The sequence below is a fragment of the Equus przewalskii genome, chromosome 16 (genome assembly GCF_037783145.1).
Source record: "Equus przewalskii isolate Varuska chromosome 16, EquPr2, whole genome shotgun sequence".
NCBI classification, from domain to species: domain Eukaryota; kingdom Metazoa; phylum Chordata; class Mammalia; order Perissodactyla; family Equidae; genus Equus; species Equus przewalskii.
In genome coordinates, this window is record NC_091846.1 from 79,146,896 (window position 1) to 79,172,997 (window position 26,102).

Here is a 26,102-nt window from a genome sequence, read left to right on the forward strand (position 1 = left end):
AGGAAACGTGAATATTCTTACACTGATTTGCCGGGATAGCGGCACGGAAGGACGCCGCGCCCAGCAACCACGCCCAGGTCTTAGCAGTGCGCGGGGTCCAGAAGTACAAATGGCTCCCCAAGCCGCACAAAGAAGAGGGGCGCGTTTCTTTGCGCCGCCACCCCAGGAGCCCGGGTCCTTTTGGACTAAAGGAACAGTGCAACAGTTCAGGCCTTCCGGGGAGGAGAGCCCGCTGGGACCAGAGCTGGGCGTCCCAGGCCCGCCTCTGGGGCGCCTGAACAAAGAAGATGCTCTTTGCACCTCGGCCCTCCCCTCCTCGCTGCGGCGAGGCCTGCGACTGACAATGAGGAACCGATTCCGACCCAGACGCCCAACGTGGGGCGCTGGGAATAAAGCGGCTGGTGTCCGCTGCGCTCTGCTCAGGGCTCTGGGCCTCTCTGGCCTGGGGCGGCCGCTGACATTTGAGGCCGCTGACCTTGGCCGTGCCGCCCGCCGGTCTTTTCTTCGGTCGCCGCCCCCAGTCTCACTACTGAGGCCATGGGAAAGGAGTTCGCCAGACAGAGGTCTTGGCGCCTGGGGCAGCGCCCAAGCGAAGCCGGAGGAAGGAGGCGCGGGGCCGCGTACACTGTCCACCCCTGCGCGCCAGGATCTGCAAAGAGGCCACCAGGCAGGGGAGGGAAGCGGCTAGGATGGAGGAGGTCGGGGATGGGGTGGAGGCGCTTACATCTGACCTTCCCCCAGGCCGTGCCCCAGGGCATTCGCCACCCTCCTCCTCTGCCTGGGCTCCAGAGAGGCTCACCCTGGGTCCCACAGAATTCCAGGGTCGCGTCGCCGGTGCCTGGGACCCCGCCACGATTTTTGCAGCGCTTGCCTTCCCTGCGCCCTACACCCTTGTACACATGGGCTCCCATGCGCCAGACCTAGATGTGGGTTAAAACTCCACTTCACAACCCCCATTGATATGAGATATGGGTTTGACATCTGTTTGCCAGAGTGTTTTGCACTTAGCCTAACACCCACTATTAAGTGACAAAATTGTGGCAGCCTGTCAAAGCCAGCTGACTGGCAGCTGCTCCGCTTACAAAAACCATTCAAATATTTGCAGGTTTTGAAGCTTTATGCAGTGTTGTACCCAATCTTTCAGTGATTTAACATGTAAAATATAAGTCAAAGTTTTAAATCTGAATTCCAAAATGTTTCCATTTTCCATACAAAAGGAAAAAGCTTTCAGGGTGTCTGCTGGAATGGGTCCAATTCCAATGCGCCTCGCTGTTTCCCACCGAGATTCCCGAGCAAACCCGGTTTTTAAAAAATGTCAAGGACCAAACTCTCTCTTCCTGTTGTTAGCGACATCTCGGATGACAGAACTAAATTACCTTAATCTCCAAGGGAATACAGTTTCTCAAAAGTAGATTTCAGAAAGAAATTAATCTCCAAGTAAAGAAACGCACCTGCTTTATTTTGCGTTTGACAGTTACACCAATGTGCCTTTGGGGGAAGCGAGCTCCTGGGAAGAGCGTCCTAGTTAACATCGGAGCTCGTTGGCAATTTCCAAGATATCACTAACTCCTCTCTCTGCACTTCCAAATAGCTTAGTCCGATTAAGAAATAATTTGCAAATGACACAGTGTTTCTCTGGATTAAGGTCCATTGAGTAAAAGTCATGTGGATTTTTTGTCTCCACAATTAGAGCCAGACAGACAAGGGTCTCCTGAAAACCGCAGCTGCGAGCAATGAAAAAAATTATCATACGTTTGTCCAAGATATATAGACTAGTGCGCACCCTCCCCCCGGAACCCTGAGGGCGCTGACAGGCCCTCAAGGTGCTCCAATGTGCTGGACTTGTACATCTTTATTTTTCAAATGTTGATAAATATCTTTCCTTCTCGTGTGAGGGGGGAGTAAGTCCTTTGGGCAAAACGTGGGGCCATCAGTTTCGTCGAGGCAGTTAGTTTGCTTTTGACACACGTCCGGAGAGGATCGGAGGGGCTAGTTTTAAGTCCGGAGGCGCTGACATCTTCACACAATTCAAGAGAGCCAGAGAGAGAAGGGAAGAGAAGCGAGAGAGACGCGGCTCCGGCCCGGGCGCCGCTTCAGACTTCCTCCTGCTCTGCCCGGGTGGGCGGCGGGGGCGGCGGGGGCGGCGGGGAGGGCGGCTCCGACTCGCCTGCAGAGGGAGTCAGGGCGTAGCGAGGGTCTGCGCCCCGAGGCGGGGTCGCCGCGCCTCCCCGCCGCCGGACTCCCCCCAGCCGTGCGCGCCGCGAACGAGGCCGCCGGGCCCAGGGGACTGTCTACCTGGAGCGTTTTGTGTCCGCAACACTAATCGTTAGACGCTGTGCTTCGTTCAGCAGCTGCCATTACTCGTGAAGGCACAGGGCGGGGGTGGGGGGTGGGGGTAAAAGCGTGTAGCAGAGCAAAAATAATAGTAATAAAAAAAACAGGCCCAAGTGTCCCCTGGGCGGGAGAACAAAGCTGCAGCTCCGTCCCGAGAGGAGGGGGCGGCGCTGACAACCCTGGGAAACGACCGAGGTGACTCCGGACTGCGGGTGGGGGGCTGACATCCTCCCGCCGAGAAGCTGGGAAGGGACTCGAGCAGTTGGAGACGAAAATCGGTAGCCTGTGCGATGACAGGAGTGACAACTATTTTATGGGGCGTGGGGGAAAGACTTCCAAGCCACTCGGACGGAGGCGCAGGAACAGGGGCAATTTTCCGGTCGCCGGCGTTCATTGGGCCCGAATCTGCCAGGCCAGGCCGGGCTGCGAGGGGGTGGGGGGACGGGGGACGGGGGACGGGGCCGGGAAGAGGGGGAGCGCGCGGCCTGCGTCCGGAGGGGAGAGGAGAGCGGACCGGGCGCGGCGCGGGCAGGCGGCCTATGCGGCTCCACCTCCCCGCTCAGAACGGCGTCGCAGCTGCTCGCGAACCAACTGCTCAATTCTATTCACTGTCGAGTAGGAACAAAAAAGTGGCTATTTATTAGAATACTTGTTTGCTATTGTTCGGCGCCACACAAAAGGCATTTCATTATGTGGAGGGATCCCCCTTTTTCCAGAGAGAAACAATAACTTGAAATTGTCTTTAAAGTCTTTTCTATCAATAATAAATTTCATTTTCTTGTCTCTCTCGCCTGCAGCGTGTGTGTCTGGGAGGGTGTGCGCGAGCGGAGAGAGAGGAGCGCGTGTGCGTGTGCAGCGAGTGTGCGAGCGGGGGGTGCGCGTGTGACTGCGCGTGTGAGTGTGCGTGCGCGTGGCGCCGGCGCCCGGGGCTGCGGTGCAGGCGCCGCCGGGAGCCGGCCGCCCGGGGTCCCAGGGCAGCGGCGCGCTCGGCGTTCGGAGCGGATGAGCCACCCGGCCCCCAGGAGCCCGCGGGGCTGGGGAGGTGCCCGCGGGCAGAGCGCTGGGGGCGCGGCTGTGCCGGACCAGCTGCCGCTGGAGGAGGAACTAACCGTAAGTGAGTCTAGAACTTGCGCGGGGGCTTCAGCCCACCCGGAGCTGGGGAAGGGGGCGGGAAAGGCGCTGGGAGGGGGCGCGGTGTCTCTACGGCGACTTTCCGCAAAGGAGTGTGGGGTGTCCCCGCAGCTTTCGTCCGCGGTAGAGAACAGGTGGGTAGCCGTGCTGACCGCCGCGGGCGGACTCGCGTGCGGGGGTCCATTTGTCATTTTCTTGTCTGTAGGTTCCCTCCTCCTCCTCCCCTCCTCCCCGGCTTTTTGGATTGGCCGCCGCCCAATGGACCAAGACTGTTCCTCTCTGGGTCGCCCTTTTAGGGGAGAGGGAGGGAGGTCGAGCCCGTCGATTTGGGGGAGAGGTTTGCGTCCGCGGCAGCTCCCCTTTTCCTCCAGCCGGCGCGCCCCCCAGCCCGCCGAGGCCCAGGCTCCGGGCTGCGCGCCCCTGCCCGCGGGCCGCGCGGCTTCTGCTGTCGGCCGTGCGCACCCGGCAGCGCGGAGAACTAAATCCGCGGGTTGAAATTACGTTTTAAAAATTAACATGTCGAGCGTGTGCCATTTAGTGAGAGGTGTTTGGGGCAAAGAATCAATTTAACTGTGATTGACCGACGGTCTTGACTGTGTTAATACCGCTACCAAAAAAAAAAAAAAAAATCAATGAGCAGCGAGCCTTTGACTCGCAGCGAGCGCCTCTGGACTGCCGCTGGCGGGAACCCGGCCGCGAGGCGCACATCTCAAGGTGGGGTCCGGGGTGCCCCAAAGCCCCGCCTGCTGACTGGGCTGCCGAGATGGGGGTGACCCCCTCACGGGCACCCAGTCCCCCTTCTGCGCGTCCTCCCTCCTCCTGCGAAATGGCACCGGCTGGGCACCACAGTACCATTCCGCGCGCGCAGTCCCTGCTCCCTCTCTCGCGGGTTTGAGCCGCCCGAAGAGAAAAGGTCGCGAAGTTTCAAAGGTGAGATGGATTTTCGGAGGTGGCTGGCACTGCAGGGACGGGCCAGGCGGGGCGGCAGCCATCGACCGAGAACGGAACCGGCTAGCTGCCTCGCCTTGCGAGAAACAGGTGTTTGAACACGATAGCGGCCGCCAGTCAATTAACCCATTAAAAGCCAGCTTTTCCGCATTGATTTCCCCCGAGCGCGGTGGGGCCCGGGTTCTGGAAGCTCCTTTGTGAAGGGCGGGGCGCAGGGTCTACACTGATGGCACCCCACTTGGCGCAGAGGACCCCCAGAAGCCGTGGCCACCGCAGCAGGGCTCCCCAGGCGGCCAGGACCGGAGCTTTCCCTGGCGCTGGAGTTGGGGAGTGAAGGGTCCTGCTCTGTTCCCCACCAGGACCCCGACCTTGTTCCCCCAGACCCCTTCCCCAGTTCTGGCCTGGCGGGTCGTGACGCCTGAGGCAGAGGGGCCAGCACCCCGCGCCAGTCAGTGTCCTCCCACGCGCTCAACCATGGCTGCCCACCAGCGGTGAGGGCCAGGATCCACGCGGAGAGGAATTCTGCCCTCAGCCCGCCTCCCGTCCGTGATCCCAGGTTTCCTCCCCCAGTAGCGTCTGTCCCAGATGGGCGACAGGTCGGGTGCCTCGGCCTGAACATCTGCGCGCCAGGGAACGCCACCCGTGCTCCCTGAAGACGACCGAAAACCTCCAGGTGGCCTCCCGTTCGGGTCTTCGCTATCACCAGAGAGGTTGGAGCAAAAAGGCCGAGCCGGGCAGGCGTGGGAGGCAGCATCTGGGAGCAGGGGCAGGATTGGGATCGAAAGGAGGGGGCGTCCCTCCAAGGTAGCTTTGGGGACTGCGGGCAGCTAGCTTTGCTACACCCTGTCTCCCGGGCCACGGTCGGAGGGGACCCCCGGGCCCGCCGCGGGGCTGTCCTCCAGGTGGCGGCCTACCTGCGCGGTGGCGCAAGATACAACCACCCCGAAAGGCGGATGGTAACCAGCCTCTCCTCCGGGAGCAAATGCGCCTGTGTGTTTTGAGAGGTGAACACATGGTTTAGACAGCTGAAGCATGGAGAAAATGCATAGAGTTCCTACTCTGGACTCCAAATACCCCTCCCCTGCTGCCTGACGGGAGTCCTTTGTCCTTTGGGGGCCGCTCCCCAGAGCCATGGCTGCCAGCCCTGAGAAGTCAGTCCATGAAGGGAGAGATGGGGCCCAGCAGCCAGAGAGAAAATTCTCGGACGTTCACTGATTTTTCCTCACTGCCTAAGTTAAGCTCTAGGGTCCAAAGGCTGTCTAGGTCAGGGCTTTCTCTCTCTCTGATCAGCCAGACCTCCTTCCATCTCTTTTTAATGGTGGGTCACTCCCCAGGATGGTCAGTGCCCTGTTGTGGGGGGGGAGGTCCACTGGGGACCCTTGGGGTGGGCTGCAGATCAATCTCCATTCCTCCCGTCCAAGTCCAAAATCTACCACCCCAAATATCCATGGGTGAATAATCCAAGTGTCCTCTCCGAAAGGCCTGTGTGCCCAGGTAGCACCCGGCCCCCACCCCACCGCAGGGAAATAGCATTTCCCCAGCGAGACAGCTGGCTTCTGCCTCTGAGGTAGGACAAATGGCATTAAAATGGAGCCCAGGGCCCTCCCTCAGCTCAGCGCAGGGCAGCAGTGCTGGCTTTCCAGCCCCATCCCACGACCTGAAGGTTTCAGAGGCCCACTTCCTTGTTTGCTGTCTTCTGAAGTAAGCAGCATGTGCAGCTGGAAGGGCCTGAGTTGTGTCAAAGTGATGTTTTAATCTCATTGGAAAGTGTCTTAAAGAACAAGATGTAATTTATGGGAGATGCTCTGATGAGAGGAGAGATTGCAGTGGCTGGTCCTTTCACTCGTGTGGCCTCATGTCATGTTTATATTGAAGCCTGCGTAGCTAATCTAATTTGCAATAACAGGGATGGCCTGTAAGAAAAAGCATCTCTGATTTCACTTTATTCCTTTTCATATAGAAATTCCTTATGACTTGTCTCCTCTTGTGAGTAATGCCTTTTCTCCTGGGGACTAATGACAGAGAACACGAGAAAGGGCCACAATTTCTCAGAACTGCAGCTCTTTCCTGCACACACCCCTGGTCATGGGCTCCCTGGACTTGATGGGGACCCTGCACGGGCCTGAAGCACTATTTGATCCCTTCAGCATAAGCGTTGGTGGGCCTCCTGTGTCAAATCCACCTTCTCCCGGAACTCAGGGATGGGCCTGCCGGGCTTGTCTGTTGCACTGCAGGCGCTGGTTCAGTTTCTCCCAAGGATTTTGGCTTTAGAAGTTAGATTAATCAGACAACCCATATTCTCAGACCTGTATGTTCTGCAAATTCTAATTCAAATAGTTAGGAAGCTGCCCCCATTCAGGAAAGTCTGGTCTTTGCTGAGTCTTTATGCCATCTTAGACAGAAACCAAACACACCTCCCATTCAGAGGAGGGGCTGTGTATTCTTATCATTGCATCTAACACAAGCATTCTTTATCAATAAAAAAAAACTACAGGCGTTAGAAAATTACAACTTTTGTACAATGTAAAAAGGTGTATTCAAACTGTTAATTATGGGGGTTTGTGTAAATGAAACTTTTGCAGTGACCCATTTAATTTTGTGGTAATTACTGACAAAATAAGACAAGGATGAATCACAATACACTGTATTTATCTTGAAGGAGAATATTGCGCTTAGGGAGTTAAGCCAAGGAGTATGAAACAATTTAGGGGGGGGTTCCAGAAGTATAAAAAGTACATAAAAATCATCCTCTGAAACCGTTGAGATTAAAACCGCAGAGGCCCGGCTCAGGCTTTCTAGAGAGCTCATCCAACTCTTAGAGGCCAGCATTTTCTCCTCAAAATCCGCGGCTCCGGAAGCGTCTCGGCTCTGCCGATGCACCAGCTTGAGCACAACTTCGGCGGGTCCCAGCAATCTGGGAGGAAAAGAGCCAGGACCTCTTCCATCTCTGCTTCGGCTCCGGACACTCATCCCGGGGAGAGGAGGCTGGACAGACTTGACGCCCAAGCGGGACTCCCCGGTGACCCCCACACCTCCCGAGAGCACGGGCCGGCTGTAATTGCAAAGGCGGGATAGGGAGCGGGAGGAGGGGGTCCCCGACGCCCCCCTGCCCAATTCGCACTCCGCAGGCTTCTCCCTTCCCGCTCTTTCGCAGGACTTTTAGTGACTGGTCGAGGAAGGCCCGCGGCCCGCGGGGTGTACTCGCCACTCTGGGTCTGCCGCCGCGGCTCGGGCAGCAGCTTAGCCAAGGCCAACCGGGCCAAGCCATTGGGCACTAGCCGGAGTCCCCACTCGAGCCACTTTCCCACCGAGGCCTGAACAATCGGTGTGGACACGTGAATGCCGTCAGCCTGCCCGGCCCACAGGCGCCTCGCTCTCTGCGCGCCCACCGCGCCCTCAGCGCCACGGATGCGCGAGGTCTGCCCTCGGCCGGGGGGCGCAGTGCCCTCCCTGCTGGCACCCGGGCCAGGCCGGGCGAAGGATGGGAGCCCGGGCAGAGCTCGTGTCCTTAAAGGCCACTCAGAAGTAGGCGCTAAAGCTGCGCTCGCCCAGCCCTCCGGCCCAATTGGTTTGGAGGAGACCCCAGCACCTAGGTGTACGGGGCAGGTAGGCAGGCCTGGCTGAGATTCTCCTCGGAAAGTTTCCAGCGAAAGAAGGGCCAGGCAGGTGGGGCGGCAGAGGGAGCCAGCGCGGGCGGCAAGGCCTGGGCCACCGGCACCCGCGCCCGCGCCGCCCGGCTTCGCTCCCGCCCCGCCGCCCTCCCTGCAGAGCGCCCGGAGATCCGCCGGGGCGAGGGCGCGATGCTCCCCTCGGGTCCCAGTGTTTTCCTCTCTGTCTTCTCTCTTTCATTCATAAACCTGGTGGCTACAGACGCAGCTTGAATATTGACGTCTCTCCCCCAACGGCTCCGCCGTTAACCCAATTACAGAATTCATCAAGAACTGTGTTGAATTATCTCTTTCCATACAGTATCAGCATTAGCCTAATTAAAAGCTATAATGTCTGATATAATGATTAAATCGTTAGCTCTGCTGTAGGGAAGCAATATTTTGTTTTCCCTTCAATTAGAAGCTGATTGAGGTTTTCAGAGCAGGTCAGCTGTGAAATTTGAATTATATGTGTGAGTACTGCTCACAGGGTGAGCCCCTACTCGAAAGCTCCCAGAGATTCTCCAAATGCTTTCACTCAGAGAGCTGCGAGGCGCAGAACAACACGCGCACGCACACACGGGGTGTCTGCTCCGCATTGTGAATTTACGGATCTCCACACTGATCGCTGGAAAGAAAGCCTTGCTTGCTTTCGAGAGGAAGGGCTTTATTTCCCTTTTCCTGCAGACGCGCCTGCACCAGCCCTCCAAACCCGCGCGAAGGCGAGGACGCCAGACACGCACGCTCAGAGCGGCTACAAAGCTCTCCTGTTCTGCGGCTATCCGTAAGGCGCAGACGTCGCTCCAAGTTCCATCCCCGACGGAGACTCCCCTTCTCCTTTCTCTCTTCCCCCTTTTCCAGGACTACTTTATCTTCCTTTAAAACAAACCCACAAAAAAACTTTTGTGCTACTTTGGCTCCTTCGGCTTTGTTTGGGAACAGCCTGGCCAAGTTAGCCGTGTCAAGACGCAGAGGGGGAACCGAGAGCGCCCGGGGACCCGAGAGAGACAAGCGCCCTCTACTACCCCCAAGCCCGAAACCCGCGCGCCTTGGCGCGCAAACCCCGGACCGCGCACGCCGAGCGCTGGGACGGGGCGTCTGGCTGTAGGAGCTGGAGGGGGCGCGGCGGCGGAGCGCGAGGCCTCAAGCCCGGAGCTCCGCGAGGGCGGCGGCGGCCAGCAGACGGCGATCGCGGCCCGCGGCGGCGCGGTCAGGCCAGAGGCGCGCGGGCCCGGGCCGAGGCCACGGGCCGGGCCGGGCCGGCTCCCCCCGCGCGTCCGGCGGCTCCGGGCAGGGCGGGGACCCGGGCTTCGCCGCCGCGGGTCCCTGCGATGGCCCCCTTCCAGCGTCCCCCGCCCTCGCCGGCGCAGCGGCCCCCTCCCACGCGCGCGCTCCTCCCGCCTCTTCTCGGCCTGCGCCTCCTGTTGGCCGAGATGACCTCGAAAGCCTCTTCCAATTGAAATGGCTTCCTCTTTCTTTTTCTCTCTCCCGCGCTTTCTTTGCCGCACTGCCGCCTCTTTCTCGCTCTGCATCTTCTTCTCAGATGACTCTTTGCTCTCCCAGAAGTCCTGCCTAGGAACTGCCGACTCCCTCGTGGTTTGCCTCCCTTGAACTCTGGTCTCGGCCCTTTGGAGCGACACCAGAGGCTGGAAGGCTGCACCCTGGGAGGTCCACAGAGGCGCCTCCACGTGGACTGGGTCCTCAAGTGGCCTCGGAAGCTGCTGGAAAAACTGTGGGAGGGCAGCGCCCTAGGTCTGGACCCGGGAAGGTGTCACCAGGACAGGCGATCTGTGCCAAGGCTGAGCAAGACAGGAGGAGTTTGAGTCTTCTTGGCTTCCCTACGGTGACCTTTGCCCCCCAGAACTTCTAAGCTGCCCAGCTCCCCGCGTGCTTGGAGCTTGAGACTGGCGCTGGGACAGAAAGTCACCTCCAGGTGCTTGAGAGCTGGCTTCCACTGAAAGATGGCTAGAGGCAGGGGATTCTGGCCACAGTGACCCTCTCTGCTTCCCACATCTCTCCTGAGCGTGACCATAGGGAGGGGGGAAAGAGCAAAAGCCAAAAGTTTTAGTTACTCCATACATGCAGCTTCAGCTAATGGTATTAAAGTCCAGAACTCAATTTATTCGAAACTCAAGGGCTTTTGTATAATTGCCTAAATATGTCATATAAATGTATGTATACATATGCATATATTCTCTGTGTACAGATATACTCTCATGCATGCATGTATATATTCTCAGTATACACATGTATACATATACATATATGTATATATTCTGTGGATATGCATGAATATACACATGCATGTACGTGCACATATTGTGTTTACACATATATATGCATATATTGTGTGTGCACATGTGTGTATACATATGTATATGTGTGTATATAATTTCTTCTAATGATGGCTTGGATTTGAATTTTCTTCGAGGATCATGCCCAAAGTTAAACAAAGGAACAGAAATGATCTTCCCTTATCCACATTTCTAAGTTGATCTTCTCTTTGGCATTTACAACAAAGAAGTTTCTGAGTTGCCAAGAGAGAAAATTTGGTCAATCAACAGTGAATTAACGCTTCGCTGGGGTCTGGGCTCTGACGTTACTTGGAAATAGCGTAGTCTGTCTTCAAATCCTCCAGTGCTTGGCCTTTAAGAAAGTCCTCAGCTTGAAGGAGGTCCCTGACAATCTGGTGGGGGGCAGGAGAGAGAAACATAGAATTGGGGAGAGGAGGCGTTTCTCAAACTGTTTTTGGACTGTTTTCTCTCTTTTTAAAGAGTCCCTGGGGAGAGGGGTCAGAAGGAGCAAGAAACTGAGGTTCCCAGAAGCCAATGCCAGCAGGAGTGACTGTGACGCTCCTCAGTCTTCATGCCAGGATGGAAGGCACCGAGAGGTCTGGCACGCAGCGCCCTGCCACTGCCTAATTGGCACAGGCTGCTGCTGCCAATCATCTATCGCTTGGCAACAAGTTACACCTGCAGCTCTGGTTTAATACTTATGCACGTGGGCACCCATAGTGTGTGCACCCGCTTGGGCCCAGGGAACATCCCCTCACTCAAAAAGGGCTCATGGAGAGCACCCTGAACACTAAGCATGAGCATGATCCCACACAAGGCTAAATCATTTACCTCCCATTTAGATGCTCCGGAAAACAAGGGTAACGTCGTAGTTGGAAACAATTTTCAGGACTATGGTAGAAAGAAACTAGACCATTTCAAAGTCAGCCATCCAAGTTCCCAAAAGCATAAAGCATTCCTGCAATGCACACTGGAGTGCAGGGTGTTTATGAAATAAATTGCTCCATTGATATGGAAAATAATGTGCCAAGCCTGATTCATACAAAGCATTTTCAGGGGGTCTTAGGCTATTTAGTTTAAAATCTAAATTGAAAAGCAGAGGAAAGGACTCTTTCAATTGCTAAGTGGATAATATAGTTTATAATTTGTAAACCATTTCCTTTATTTCAGGCTTGCTGACTTTCCATAACACACTGATCTTAGTGCTCACCCATCGCCTCCTAAATTATCCAAGGAAAAACGGGTCTATAGCATTCTTAAACAATATTCTTGTTCTTTTTTTGTTCATTCACAATGTAACTGATATTTGGAAGTAGTGCATGAAACAAATCAAAAGATTTAACAAACTCGATTGGTGAAATAAGAAGGTAGTTGAAAACCAAGTTTATAACCTAGATTTTCCGTGAAAAATAAATATGAAATGACGTTTCCTTTCTAATATAATTATATATTATTTGATGAGTTCACTATTTAATGCTGAATGGCCTGAAATGAAAGCAGTTTAATCTGCAGAGACCAATTTGCTGTTGCATGGCTTACTGTGGCAACCCTGCAATAAAAAAAAAAAAAGCTACAGTAATAGTAACTGAGAGGAAAGAAAGCATTATCGCTATACCTTGGACAAGCAACAGGATCAGGAAATTCACAACCTCAGAATTTTTTTTAAAAAAAAGAGGGAAAAAAGAAGAGCGTCCTGTATTTACTGCCCAACATATTTAAACGTCCTCATTACTACTCTTATGATGATCATCATCATTATATATTTATTTCTATTTCAAGATGGTCAGCCATGCCGCGTTGGGTTGGCTGCATTTTACCCACCAGCCACCTCCTAAGCACCGCCCTCTCCGGTGCGCACAGAGACGCTCCCCTTACTCCACGAAGACGCAGAAGGGATGTTTGGGCTCAACGGATTTTCTTCAAGAAGTCTTTGGGCCACTTTATCATTCGGATGGAAACGGTAGCATGAGCGCAATGGCGTTTCAATTGGGTTCGGAAATCTCTTGTACGTCCCAAATCGAAGGCACTTTGAGGTTTAAGAATTACAACCACAGGCGGGTGTCTTAATCATTCCAGGAGCCAGGCCCTTCGTTTGCATCATGCAGGAAAACGGCGTGCGTCGCTTAGTCCCCAGGCCCCACTTTTCCCATTCGGTGTCAGGTGGGCCCCGCTCCGCTCACGCGGTTCTCGCGGTTCTTAGGCAAACAGCTTGTGGAAGATTCCCCCAGAAGAGCGTGGGCTAGATCATTCTTTTGCGATTTCAACAAACTTTTCAACTGTTGTTGAGTAACTAGATTCCAGACAGATCTTGTTGTTTTCGACCTTCCTAGAAATTCCTTTTTAAGAGGAAGAAGCCAAATTGAGAGGAGTACATGAATATAACCCCAGGCTCATTCAAAGACCCCCCCCTCCAAAAAAGAAAAAATAAAGTTCAGGGCTGATGCTAAAAGAAGCTATGGAGCCAAGCCCGACACAAATGCTCCCCAGTTCCGGGAACTGCTGGGGCCTGCACTGTGAAGGCCTTGCCTGCGAGAGGGGGCACTGGAGACCTTCACACACGCGGCGGTGAAGCAGCCATCCATGGCAGGGCGAGGGGGGCCGAGCTGCCGAGCATCGCAGAGAAACCAAGGGGGAGCTTTCGAATTGTGGACCTCGGACGGTCCCCCCTGCTCCCGGGGGCGCGCCCCTCCTTTCGAGCACTCGGGCCGAGCGGAGGGCGACGTTCCCGCCTCGGTCCCCAACTTTTCCCCTCCCAGCAGGCGCAGAGTTGGCTGGCGGGGGCCTGAGGAGGAGCTGGGTCTCCATTGCGCTCATTAAAACAAGCCTCAGGGCTGTATTCCCTGCCCTACCCCCCTTACCCCCCGCCCTTAATGATTCTTTCTTCGTCTTCGCTTTTAAACCCAATCGTTAATCGTTCGGAGCGCGCGGGCGGGGAGAGGCGAGGAAGGTGAGCTCGGGGTTCGCCGCCGCCGCGCGCGCTCAGGAAGCAGCGTGGCTGTGACCCCCTCCCGGGCCTCCTTTCCCCCCTCCTTCCTGCCCCTGCTCCCCCCTCGTTCCTCCCCTCCTCCCCGCTCCGCCGCCCGCGCCCAGTGTATCTACTCCCTCCCCACGTCACTCGCCAGCGCGCCATGCAAATCACCGCCGCCGCCAGCTCCCATTGGCCGCGGCGCGCTCATTTAATGGCAGCCCGGGCCCGGCGTATGGCTGCTGGGCCCCGCGCGCCGCCGGCCCCGCGTGCGCCTCCGCTCTCAGCGCACAGCCTCGGGCAGGCAGCGGGCAGCCCGTCCCGGGCTCGGCGTCCCCGCTGTCTGGCCCTCTCCGCGCGCCTGCGCTCCCTCTGCTGCCCCCGGCCCCCCTCCCCAGCTGCACCGTAATCGTCCCCCCTCCTGCCCCCCTCCGCCCCCCCCTCGGCGCCTCGCTCCCCCCGGGCACCTGGGACCGGCACATGCCCAGCGCACGCGGCGCGCCGCCCTGCTAGAAGTTGCAGCCCCGGAGTTGGAGGCCGCCGAGAACCGAGTGCAGGAGGAAGGAGGCAGCGCGCGGCGGCGGCCAGCGAGGAGGCGGCGGCGGCGAGCCCCGGGCCGGGCCCCGCGCACCGCTCGCATTCCGAAAAGTGGAGCTGCAACTTGGCCACGACTGCACCTGTTTGCACCGCTCGGCAACGACGGCGACCTCGGGCATCGCTCTCTCTGGCAAGCGGTTTGTGCACGAGGAGAAACTTTCCACCTGTGAGCCGGACCTGCGCTGAGTGCGTGTGTTTTTGCCTCTTTTTTGTTGTTGTTGCCTCCACCCCACCCCCAACTCTTCTCTCTGCTAGGACCTCCTCCCTTCCACGCCTCGCTCTGTTTGAGCCCCTCTCCACCCCTCCGCCCCCGGCCGTCTATGCTCCAGGCTCTGTCCGCGCCGTGCCCGTGAACCCGCGAGCCGCCCCGATGTACAGCATGATGATGGAGACCGACCTGCATTCGCCTGGCGGCGCCCAGGCCCCCACGAACCTGTCGGGCCCGGCCGGGACGGGCGGCGGCGGGGGTGGCGGGGGCGGCGGCGGCGGCGGGGGCGGCGGCGCCAAGGCCAACCAGGACCGGGTCAAGCGGCCCATGAACGCCTTCATGGTGTGGTCCCGCGGGCAGCGGCGCAAGATGGCCCAGGAGAACCCCAAGATGCACAACTCCGAGATCAGCAAGCGCCTGGGCGCCGAGTGGAAGGTCATGTCCGAGGCCGAGAAGCGGCCGTTCATCGACGAGGCCAAGCGGCTGCGCGCGCTGCACATGAAGGAGCACCCGGATTACAAGTACCGCCCGCGCCGCAAAACCAAGACGCTGCTCAAGAAGGACAAGTACTCGCTGGCCGGCGGGCTGCTGGCGGCCGGCGCGGGCGGCGGCGGCGCGGCCGTGGCCATGGGCGTGGGTGTGGGCGTGGGCGCGGCGGCCGTGGGCCAGCGCCTGGAGAGCCCGGGCGGCGCGGCGGGCGGCGGCTACGCGCACGTCAACGGCTGGGCCAACGGCGCCTACCCCGGCTCGGTGGCGGCGGCGGCGGCGGCCGCGGCCATGATGCAGGAGGCGCAGCTGGCCTACGGGCAGCACCCGGGCGCTGGCGGCGCGCATCCGCACGCGCACCCGGCGCACCCGCACCCGCACCACCCGCACGCGCACCCGCACAACCCGCAGCCCATGCACCGCTACGACATGGGCGCGCTGCAGTACAGCCCCATCTCCAACTCGCAGGGCTACATGAGCGCCTCGCCCTCGGGCTACGGCGGCCTCCCCTACGGCGCCGCGGCCGCCGCCGCCGCCGCTGCGGGCGGCGCGCACCAGAACTCGGCCGTGGCGGCGGCGGCGGCGGCGGCGGCCGCGTCGTCGGGCGCCCTGGGCGCGCTCGGCTCGCTCGTCAAGTCGGAGCCGAGCGGCAGCCCGCCGGCCCCCGCGCACTCGCGCGCGCCGTGCCCCGGGGACCTGCGCGAGATGATCAGCATGTACTTGCCGGCCGGCGAGGGCGGCGACCCGGCGGCGGCGGCGGCGGCCGCGGCGCAGAGCCGGCTGCACTCGCTGCCGCAGCACTACCAGGGCGCGGGCGCGGGCGTGAACGGCACGGTGCCCCTGACGCACATCTAGGGATGCGGGGGACACGGCGGCCCGCGCCGGCGACGCGCGACGAGGAGCGCGCGGCCCGCTCGGGCCCGGCCCGGCGCGGCCTTGCTTTTGTACAGACGTTTCCGCGTTCTTGTAAAAAGGAAGACACCCGCGACGAGCACCAGGGGACACACGCCCCGCCAACTTTCCGGGAGCCCTGGGGACCAATGGGCGCGGACACAGTCGTGCGTTTTAGCCTGAACTTGGGTGTTTTCTTGAGACTTTTTGTACAGTATTTATCATCCACGGACGAGGCAGAGAACCTTCTGCTCGCCCGAGGGGACACAAAGACCACGGCAAGCGAGAGGCGACTCCAACTTTTCTACCCGGCCGGCGCGCTCACCCTCACCCCGCATCGCTTCCTCACGGCATCGGGCTGCCCGGGACCCAGCGCCGGGGCTGTTCTCATCTGTTATCGATGTAGTAAGGCAGATCCAGACACAAGTTTTTTTGTAGTTGTTACCGCTTTTTCGGGTTGGTTTGTTAATTTATACAAAGAGATTCCCCCACTCCTTTCACATGGCAGCGTCATATTCTGCGTTTTGTAAAACTTTCTGTATCTGGTTATTTCCATTTTTTGGTTTTGTATTATTTCTTGTAAACGCATTGTGAAGTTTTTATTTTAGGCGTTGCGGCGTGGGGAGGGGGACGCAGATTATGTACATAGTTTCCTAAAAAGCCTTTCTTCTAAAAACGAAAAAAACAAAAATCTGCCCTTAAAAATGCATCGAGTTTTGAGTCAATAAATTTTTTTAAAGCCCGGTTTTTTCCCCAGAAATTTGAAACATTAATTTTATGTGCATGTTTTATATTCTCAAAATAAATTAGTAAATGTGACGAAGGAGAAAGAGAATGTCAGCCTGAACTAACAGCGAGGGACCCACAGAGGAGAGGGCACGATTTTCACCGAGCTTCAGTCAGTGGAAGGAAATGAAATTAAAATTGGTAGATTGTTCTGTAGAGTTTACAGTGGTAATATGGAACGAGAAATAATTAGAGGAAGATCATTTTATAGTCTGGGCCTTCGGTGTGTCGTGTCTAACTGCGGCCCGGCTCTGGCCGGCTTTGCTCCTCCAGCTGGCCCGGGGTCTGCGCCGCAGTTGGGTCTGGAGCAGGAAGGAGGCGAGAAGACCCCAATGGCGGGACCAGGCCACGGATGAATGACAAAGACCACGGCGGGGGCAGGGCCCTGCAATTAACAAGATTGCAGGTGGAATATCTGAATTTGGCTCAAGGAAACTCGATCTCTCGAACCAAAAATTACTGCAACCCAGCCCCCTCCATCCATCCTCAGCCCCTCCCTCTGGCTCATTTCTCCTTGGGAAAGGGCAAAGTGATTTTGTTGGATTTTCACACACACGCAAAATCGACCACCCCCCCCCCCCGTCCCCCATCCCCCGTCTGGACTGGGTTGCAAGTTGCTAACCGATGTGAATGCAAAATGAGGTGTTTATTATTCCTGACGAGATCTGAGGTTGTTTGATGCTTTAAATTTTTAATTATATTTTTTCTAGGTGTTTATCGGTACATTGCAGTTTTTTTCTGGAATTTAAAGTTTTCTGTAAAACTTTGTCTTCAAGTAATCTGACAGCATTAAATATTGCATTTAAAAGTTATGCTGTAGCAAATACGTTTTGAAATTAGTCACAACATAAAGCTGAAATTATATTTTTGAAAAGAAAATCCTTTAGGCCAGATCAAAATGTTGATTTCATCAACCCCTCATTTTCTCAACATCTTTTTTTTTTTGTCCTGCAATGAGTGAAGACTGTCCATCCAAAAATGGGTCTATGCTAGCTAGTGGGTTAATGAGAACCAAACTCAGCCTGCATTCGAGAATAGCTTTAAGTAAAATGCTAACCTGAGGATTGACATGTGTAATTTTTTTGATAGTTTTGCTTCAACCACTCATTCCTTAAAGTGATTGAAAAAATTTCCAGAACAATGTCGCCTGCTTCTTTCTAACAAGATAACAAAGTCCCCCTCTTTTTTCTTTCCTTTTTTTTTCTTTTCTTTCTCTCTCTCTCTCTCTTTTTTTTTTTCTTTAGGAATCTGATCCTTTGTGAAACAGCGGTTCCTAAAAGTGTTTGGATATATGTGGATTGCTGAGCAGAACAGCGTCATGAGATAGTCTGGGAATAAAGGCCACACACAGGCCCCTCTGGGAGCCGCTTTGGGAAATTCTGTGATGCTGTGTTAACTCACCACTCAGCTTACGGGCCAGGCCACATTTGCTCTGAAATACAGAGTTAAATGGACTCTGGTTCTTTGCTAATTCCCAATCTTAGCGTCCCCCTGCACCTACTAAAGTGCAGACAGGTGTGCGGCTGGGCTCACACACGTGTGGGGCTGGGTAGTTTGTATCCATGCTCAACTATTGTCTTAGCTCATCCCCAGCATTGGGAATGTGGGTCATGCTGGAAATGTTCCAGACTATGGAAGTTTTCAGTATGGGGGCCGCGGGCAGAGCTGTGCGGTCATTTCCTGGAAGGTGGGCTTACAGTTCCGCGCTTTTCCGTGTGTGCCTCAGAAACAGCTGAGATAGTCAACGCCGGGTGCCCCAAGCCACTTTTTTAAAAACCCAGGAAGATCTTAAAATAGGGATTCCTGAAATTCAGCGAATTTGTTTTGTTGATTAGAAGCACACGGAGAAAAGCAGATATAAATTCTTTAATGACTCCATTTAAAAACGGCCCGGGATGAGAGGAGTGGAGATTAGCTGGGATTCCTCTCTCAGGACGGAGGTCCTGTCACCCCAGCAGCGTTTCCGCAATTTGAACTCGTGGAGAAAACATTCCGCGAGGCCCCGGGGACGTCTCGCTCCACTGCGACCCCGGTCCTCGCCAAGGTTCTCCTCGTCGAAGTCACGAAATGAAATAGGACATGATGATTATTACACGATGGCTTCATTCACTTCCCAAACCACACGGTGGTATTTCTATCGCTTATACCAATTTTGTGTGAAAACCGGGTGGAGAAGCGGACAGGACTCGGCGGCCTTGTACAAAGTTTGCATAACTTCGCGCCCGGCGCCTGCGATGGTTCGCCGCGAGCCGGCCACTGCGCGCGCCGGTCCCTGAGCGGAGGTGGCGGGTTTGCTGGAGGGGTTTTCCCCTTGTTTCTTTCTTCCATTTTTTCCCCCCAACTCACAGGCCCTTCTCATTGTTGTTGTTGTTGTTAAGACATTGACATCACTCCCGCCCCCCATCAAAGAAACCCACTAGCAGCTAGGTGAGATGTATTAATTTTAAAACCAGGAGCCGGTACAGCGCGCTGGATCCGCAGATGTGTGTCGGGTGGCGTGACTGATAGGTCTATTAAAATCGTGCACGTGGGAGAAGAATAACAGGCATATTCACGCATTTCATTTTCCGGACAAAGACTGGGCAACGCAGATTTCTGTCTCCGGAAAGTTCGGGTTAATTCGAGAAACCCATCCTGGGCCGCGGGCCCGGAAGGCGCGCCCCGGGGCGGCCCGGGCTCCCGCACCCCCCGCGCCCCACCCCCGCTTCTGCAGCCTGGCCCACGGGGCAGAGGCTCCAGAAACGTCGGCGGCAGAATATAATAATAGGTTTGATTCCTTGGAAACTTCAAGTGAAAAGCAGACTTGGCCTTGGTGCCGCTCTTCTTCCAGCGCGACTATTTGGCGGGATTGAAAGGCTGGGCGTGAAGGGGAGGGGTGAGAGGGGCGCGGGCCCCCCGGGGTGAGCAGCCCAGGGAGGTGGGCCCGGGTCCCCGCCCCCGAGTCCTGCCAGGTCGGGGCGGCGAGGGGACTGAGAGAGAGCCGGCGGGTGGGCGCGCGCGGAGGCTGGGCCCGAGAGGAGGGAACGCAGGGACCCCTCACCCTCGCCCTCTGCTCCCCGCCCCAGCCCACCTCCCCCAGCGCGAGGGCGAGGCCCCGCGGGGTCGCGGAGCTCTTCCTATCCCTCCCTTCGCTCCTCGCTCCCTCCTACCTCCCTCCCTCCCTCCTAACCCCTCCCTCCCACCCCCCCCCCGCCCGCCCGCCCCCCATCTCCTCCCCGCTCCCTCCTCCCTCCTCCTTCCCGCCCCCGGCCCTTCCTCTCCAGCTGCGCGCCCGCCGGGACCCTGCTCCGCCCGCCCCCGGGAACCCAGCGGCGGCGGCGGCGGGCGGCGTCCCGCGCCCAGGGTGCGGGCCCCGAGTCCCCTCCGCGCGGGGGCGGCCGGGCCTGCCGGCTTCTCGATGTCGCCCTTCTCCTGCTCTGTTCGCAGTTGAGCCTCGAGCAGTGGGCGATTTCCTGGCCCGCGCTGCGCCTCCGGCTCACTTCTCCTCTCCACCTTTCCAGTACCCGCTTCCGTCTGTTACCCACTCACTTCTCTTCCTTCATTTCCTCCTCCCCTCCTTCACTCCAGCATCTTTCCTCCCCTCCGCCTGCGCTCCGGCCTTCCCTTTGTCTCTTCGCCGCGTCCTGTCTGCCCCCAGGGCCTGCGCCCCGGCCCCACGCCGTCCCGCTGCAGCCCCAGACGCTCCCTCTGAGTCTCGGGTCGGGTCGGCAGGTGCCCGGGAGCATCTTGTCCCTCCACGCCGTTCCCTCGGCCGCGTCCCCACGGGCTCGCTCGGGAGAGGCGTGGGGGTCCCCGGGCGCCGTCTTGGAGCCTGCGGCGCGGGCGTCCGCCCCCAACTCACTCGGGTGCAGCCTCGGCTGGGGCCGGGCGGGGTGTCAGCCGCCGGGGGATTAAGATGACTGATGCGAGGGAAGAGGGCAGAGTGGTTTTGTGTTTAAAGAGAGCAGGATTAGTAGAGAGAAAGTCCTGACCCGGGGTCAGCTGCAAGTCAAACCCTTTTACAATCAGCCGGCGGAACAAGCACGTCTCGGGGCCGGGCAGCAACAAGTGGAAGGAGGGGGGAGGGGAGGGGGCCGGGCTGGAGAGCGGGCTGAGGGCAGCGGGAGATGGGGAGACCGGCACCCCCGGGGTTGGGCGAGTGGAGGGCAGCGGGAGATGGGGATCCTGCACCCCTGGCCCGAGCCGGCACTGGAGGGGCCAGCGCGGAGGGGGCGCTGGTGTCGCGAATGACGGCGGTGTGTGCTCGGAGTCTGCAGGGCGGGGTCAGTGATCAAGTTCCTTCGCCCTCCCCAGGATGCCCGAGTCTCCCGTTTCCTGGGCCGCTCCTCCGGTGGGAGCCTGGGGAGAACGCTCCGGCGGCTCTCTGCTCGGGAGGCTCTGTCTTACGAACGCAACCCTGTTTCCCTAAGAAGCCCAAACCGAAAGACCAGGTCCTTGGTCGCCCTGCCTCTCACGTACTTGCCCAGGCTCTCCAGGAATCATCGTCTTACTTAGGTTCTTGCACACCTTCGGGGGGGGGGGGGCGGTGTGTAGCAGTATTGGGGGCGATGAAATATATTAAGGTGTTTGTCACTGGACTCCATTCTCCTTCGGGGGGAGGAAAGAGGCACTAATTTGGGTCACAAACTTGCGGGGGTCCTCAGGGAGTGAAATCCACAGGGCTCGCCTGAGAAGTAAGGGGAACTGGAGTTTGGGGTGAAGGGTGACAGGCGAGTCGGGACAGAAGGAAAGAAAGCAGATACATTTGTCTTCGTCAGCACTCAGGTTGGGAGTTTGTGCTGAAATAACACCATCAAGAGTTTTAACAAATAGGAAACATAGATCAGGAACCCATACAAGTGATATATTCAAAGATAGAAAAAGTTCATCCATTTTGATAATTTTTTAAAAGAACAGGCTTGTCATATTTTCTTCTAAATTAGCTTTTCGACTTTAAAAAGGAAAACACCAACACCAGACAGAGAGAGGGGGAGAAAGCAGTTTTAAAAACAACACGAAACAAATACCTCCCAGTGGACCCACGCACATGCACAGGCGCCCCTGGGTGCCCGGGCACTACGGTGCTAAATGGGCTCCCGGTTCAAAAGCAAGTTACAGGCTGCCACTTGGTAAGTTGCTAAATGTAACCTATGGGGAAAATTTGTCTGGGGCTGAAACTCTGGACATTGTGAGTAATTCTGAATGCCCTGCAGGCAGCTCGCAAGGATTTAATTGCCCGCAGCCACTTCAGAACAACCATGTGGGTACATTAAAGACGTTGTTTGTGAAGAACAGCAGGTCATCACACGCAAAGCCTCGAAATAGTCAGCCAGTCAAATCAGTGGAAAAAATCAGCTTTTGTTAGATTTTGCAGTTTCAGGAATTAGGCATTCACTGCAGAGCTGCAGTTTTGAGAAATTGCAATGTCAGGCATGTTCCCAATGGGGAAATATTGTGAGAGTGTGGAGGAATGTAAGATTGGGTTTGACAATGGGGAAACTGACAAGAGTTATCACCCAGACATTGTTTTCTCTCCGAGCACCCCGGAAATGCTAACTGGAGATGATCTCTAGTGGCAGCAATAGCACTCTCCGTTCCTCCTACGCACTTACAAGATACACAACAAGAGCCTTTGACGTCTAAAGGACTGACCCAGGATTTCACACGATGAATACTGGAATTTATAGGGCAAGGTAACTTATAGAGATATAAAACCTATAAACAATATGGTGGCAGTGTCAAGATCGACCTGAAGACATTTAGAACAGACACCAGCTTATCTTTTTATTTCTAAGCAACAGAATAAGAGGAAATCTAGGTGAGCATGTTTTAACCTAGGAAAGGATTTAGAAATTTCATACCTTTAAGTCATCCAAACTCTAGGGGGAAATTTCAGTCAGTGGAAAAGCCCAAACTTCAGCAGTAAATTTAAGGCGAACATCCACATTAGATGGAGGAGCAGGAGCTCCATTCTTTGTGGTAGAAACTGAACTGAAGAGTAAAGTTTACCCTTGTAAAAACTGGCCATTTGCATTCTCACCTCACAGAGAAATGACATACCTGTGCTCAAAGAAAAGGAAGAATCAATATGAAAAGTTAGTTGATATGGTATTTATAGTATTTCTAATCTCTCTTGAGCTGTAGTACAGGAACATGGGAAAGAATATAAGATTTGGAGCAAGATAGTATTGCAGCTGAATCCTAGGTTGTCACATGTCAGCTACATGTCCTTGGTCAAATGTCCTTATTTCTGAGTCCATTTTCTCATATGCAAAACAGAAATAACGAAAGCAACCTCATGAGGACATAGTCTGGATTCATGATCTAAGGTGTATGTGTCTCTAGCAAATAGTCATGTGTGTCTAGCCCTGAATAAATGGTCATTTGAGGTCTAAGCCTGTGTCAGCTCGGGCAGGGGAGACGTGGAGAGTGGTGACATGAAGTGCCAAATTTGGCCTAGGTGGGAGCAACCGTAATGACACAAACCAATATTCCCATTCATCCATATTAATAGGAATTTCTCTTTAGAGTTACGTAACAATCGTCACATTCATTCATCTGTTAACAACATTTATTACGAGTCGCTCGTATGTCCGGGCTATCGTGTGAGTGCGTGCTCTGCGTGTGGCCTGTTACCACTTGCTGAGAATGCGACCATTGACTGGATGGGGCTCACGGTCCAGTGGGTGAGACTGTCGCACGAGCAAGTGTGATTTTGAGGGCCACGGCTGTGGGACACAGGGACGTGCCAGGTGCTGCCTGAGCATTTGTGCCTAATTTGGGGGGGTCAGGGGAGGCTTCTCAGAGGGAGTGAAAGCCAGACTGGAAGCTGAGACTCCTACTTCTGCTCTGCCCCTCCCAACGGCGGGTCTTGCGGTGAGGCGTGCACACTGTTTCTGTGTGCATCGATGAAGACTGTAATAGAAGTTTGAGCAGAGTATATGAGGAAGTGCCTTGTTTGCCAGTGAATGGCTGCTCCAGATTGGCTTTGGGTCATCAGAGATTTACACTTAGGGATTCACTAGGCCGGTGTCTCACCTTCAGGTGCATAGGACGCCAGGAGAGCCTGTTTCAAATCCAGACTGGCAGACCCAGGCCCCAGGAGGGCTGCCTCTGGGGTTCCAGCAGGACTCACGAATCTGTACTTTCTTAGGCACACTCCGGAAGATGCACAACACTTGGGAAACTTGTGTTAGGGGATGAGCCCAAATATTTTTGGGGTAAATAGCTGCTGAGACTGTGTCTAGATCATTTATATCTGAGTAGCAATTTATTATTTATAAAGTGCTCTCACTTAATTGTTCAATTTAGATGATTTTTGGAAAAAATTAAATTAAGTAGGAGAAGAAAAAAATTTAAGCTGAATTATTAGAATCTTGTAAATAGAAAGGAGTGGGTGATGTACTGATTGTATTCTCCATTTTGTCGTTCTGGCTACCTGTAAGCAGTTTGCCTCTCCTGAAGGGCAGTCAAGGCAAAACACAGGTGTGTACACCATACACACGTCTTGGCTTTCAAGAATGGACCATTCAAAGGACTGAGCAAAGTGGAGTGTTGTGCCTTATCAATTTCTAATTTTACCAAGTTAATTCGTATTTACATAGGCTAGGTCTGTCCAGCCCTAGTGAATGCAATATGGGCCCAAACACTCATGTCAATTAGTTCGAGTTATTTTAAAAATATTTGAAAAGTAGAAGGGCATTTAATAGTGCACATGAGATGGAATAAATTGGCTTGGTTGGAGACATCATAATTATAATCATAATAATACTATGTTATTTAGCTATTGAGTTTTTCGATCCTGTCATCTGTAAAATGGGAATATATTGTTCTAACAAACCCTCGATACATTAAGTACTTTACATGTCTTTGAGAGAAAGAGGTTGTGCAATCGGGGGGATACCCTTATAAACAGAATAAACTATTACATATCTGCAGAATTTTATCTAGAAAGCATGCAGTTCCACGCTACGGATGTTCCGATTACTATCAATCATAATAGCGACAGCATTCATTATATTTATAGATGCAGATCTGGATTAAGGTGTGGTCGTGGAAGAAATCAGTACCTGTTTGAATAGTACGTGAGAAAATAAGTTTTAAATAGGATATAATGAGAGAAAATGTTCTATAGAAAGAATCAAAACTATGTTGATAATTTAGGAATTTCAAAATGGCTTTTAGCTGATTTCAGGACACAGGGAAACTGTGATTCAGGAAATTTGATAACCTATGCTTTTTGACTATGGCTTTTTGAAGAAAATGACATTGTGTTTGTTGACTAAATCTCTCGTAATTTTAATGGATAAGAATGTCAATCCAGATAATCAGACCCCATGAATGGGAGGAGGAAAGAGTCTCTTAAACTCCTCATTTTGATCATTCTTACATGTTATTACTACCACTGCTGCTATTATTATTGGGACATGCATGTTCCTTGTACGCTGCCCACAACATCCAAAACTAGAGACATTGTGTCACCACATTATGTACACAGAGAGAAGAAAATCCTGTACTCAGAAAGAGAGGAGGAATGTGCTGGAACAGAGGTGTTTATATGAGAGTTAATGAGATGAAGTGGAGAAGGGAAATCCTGGGTGACTCTGAAAGCAGTCTTGCTCAGGGTCAAACATTAGACTGAGCATCTTTTTAGAAAACTGGTAGAAATTCTAGAGCTGGGAGCATTTACAACCAAAATGGACAAAAAGCTAACGAGCATATTTTAGCAATTCCTTGGCATATGAGTGTACATCTTAGAATTTTACCATCTCTAATTCTCTCTGAGTTGCATGGATTTAAATTTGATTACGTTAATTTGAGTAAAATATTAATGTAAAACCTTTTTTCTCATTTAAAAAATAAATAAATCATTTAATCTTTCAAACTGAGAATACTACTAGAAATGTATTCTCAATTTTAAAATACTGACTATGAAATTTGGATAACAAACTAAATTATGTGCTTACTAATGGAAACTATATACAATTCTTAAAATAATTAAACCAATACTTTATTATCCAAAATGAATACATCACCTGTAGTAACTATTTGCAGAAAACTAAAATTATATTGAAAGTCACAGCTCAAATTTAATCACATATTTGCATTAAAAATACACAATTTTAAATCAATCTATAAGCTACAAGTTCAATATAAATTTCAACAGCTTGTTTAAACTGAATTTGAAACAGTTACCATTATAATAAATTAGGTTTGAGGGAAATAGAACATTTGCAATAAGATTTTAAGAGGAAGTCTTCACTTTGGGTTTTTAAAAAAACTTAACCAAAAAACAGGCTGCCTGTCCTGCTCCCCCGTGCAGCCCACAGCCGCGTGCAGGTGAAGCCTTCCCCTGGCCAGAATGTTTCCTGAGAGAGCAGACATGCCCCTGGGCGGAGACACATGTAAGCCAACATGCCCAATTTCACCAGGCTCCTGGTGACCAGGGACTGTGTCTGGCTTTTTTTTTTTTTTTCTAATTTTGATTTCACGCATCAGCACAGTCCCAGGCACCTCGTGGAGGGACAAGTATGTATTGAATTGAATCAGTAGAGCAGGGAGGAAGCAGGGACTTTAGGGGCTGGTAAGGAGCTTCCCATCAAGGAACCAGCACAGAGTAGAGTGAGCCTGCTGCACCCCAGGAGGCACCCCCCCACCCCGCCCCGTCCCGTGCATGCTCCTCCCGTGCATGCTCCCCGGTGCAGGGTCAAGCTGGCCTCAGGGCATCACGTAGGAGTGCTGACGAGAGAGGGTGCCTTGGGACTGAGCACGACGCCTGGCACATCAGAATGCTGGGAGCCGTACTGCCTTGTGGCTGTCGTCCTGTGGTTATTAAG

General features: G+C 54.3%; 1 protein-coding gene and 1 long non-coding RNA gene across 5 annotated transcripts in view; both read left to right on the forward strand.

The window, feature by feature from the left end:
- LOC103540841 (uncharacterized) overlaps nt 1-26,102 on the forward strand; it is a 636,750-nt gene that overhangs the window by 580,027 nt on the left and 30,621 nt on the right. Inside the window, exon 1 of one of the 4 annotated variants that reach the window (XR_011528270.1) lies at nt 3,290-3,444. The exons of the other annotated variants lie outside the window; for them this stretch is intronic. This is a non-coding gene — a long non-coding RNA (uncharacterized lncRNA). Of the gene's footprint in view, nt 1-3,289; nt 3,445-26,102 lie in introns of those variants that run through there. 4 annotated transcript variants of the gene reach the window in all.
- SOX1 (SRY-box transcription factor 1) lies at nt 13,468-17,099 on the forward strand. Its single transcript, XM_070579291.1, has one exon. It carries the CDS (start codon nt 14,287-14,289, stop codon nt 15,463-15,465), a length of 1,179 nt encoding a protein of 392 aa, XP_070435392.1. The 5' UTR covers nt 13,468-14,286; the 3' UTR covers nt 15,466-17,099.

What these genes read in the sequence shown, in the direction of transcription:
- SOX1 (XM_070579291.1), top strand. Translation starts at nt 14,287, where the DNA reads ATGTACAGCATGATGATGGAGACCGACCTGCATTCGCCTGGCGGCGCC.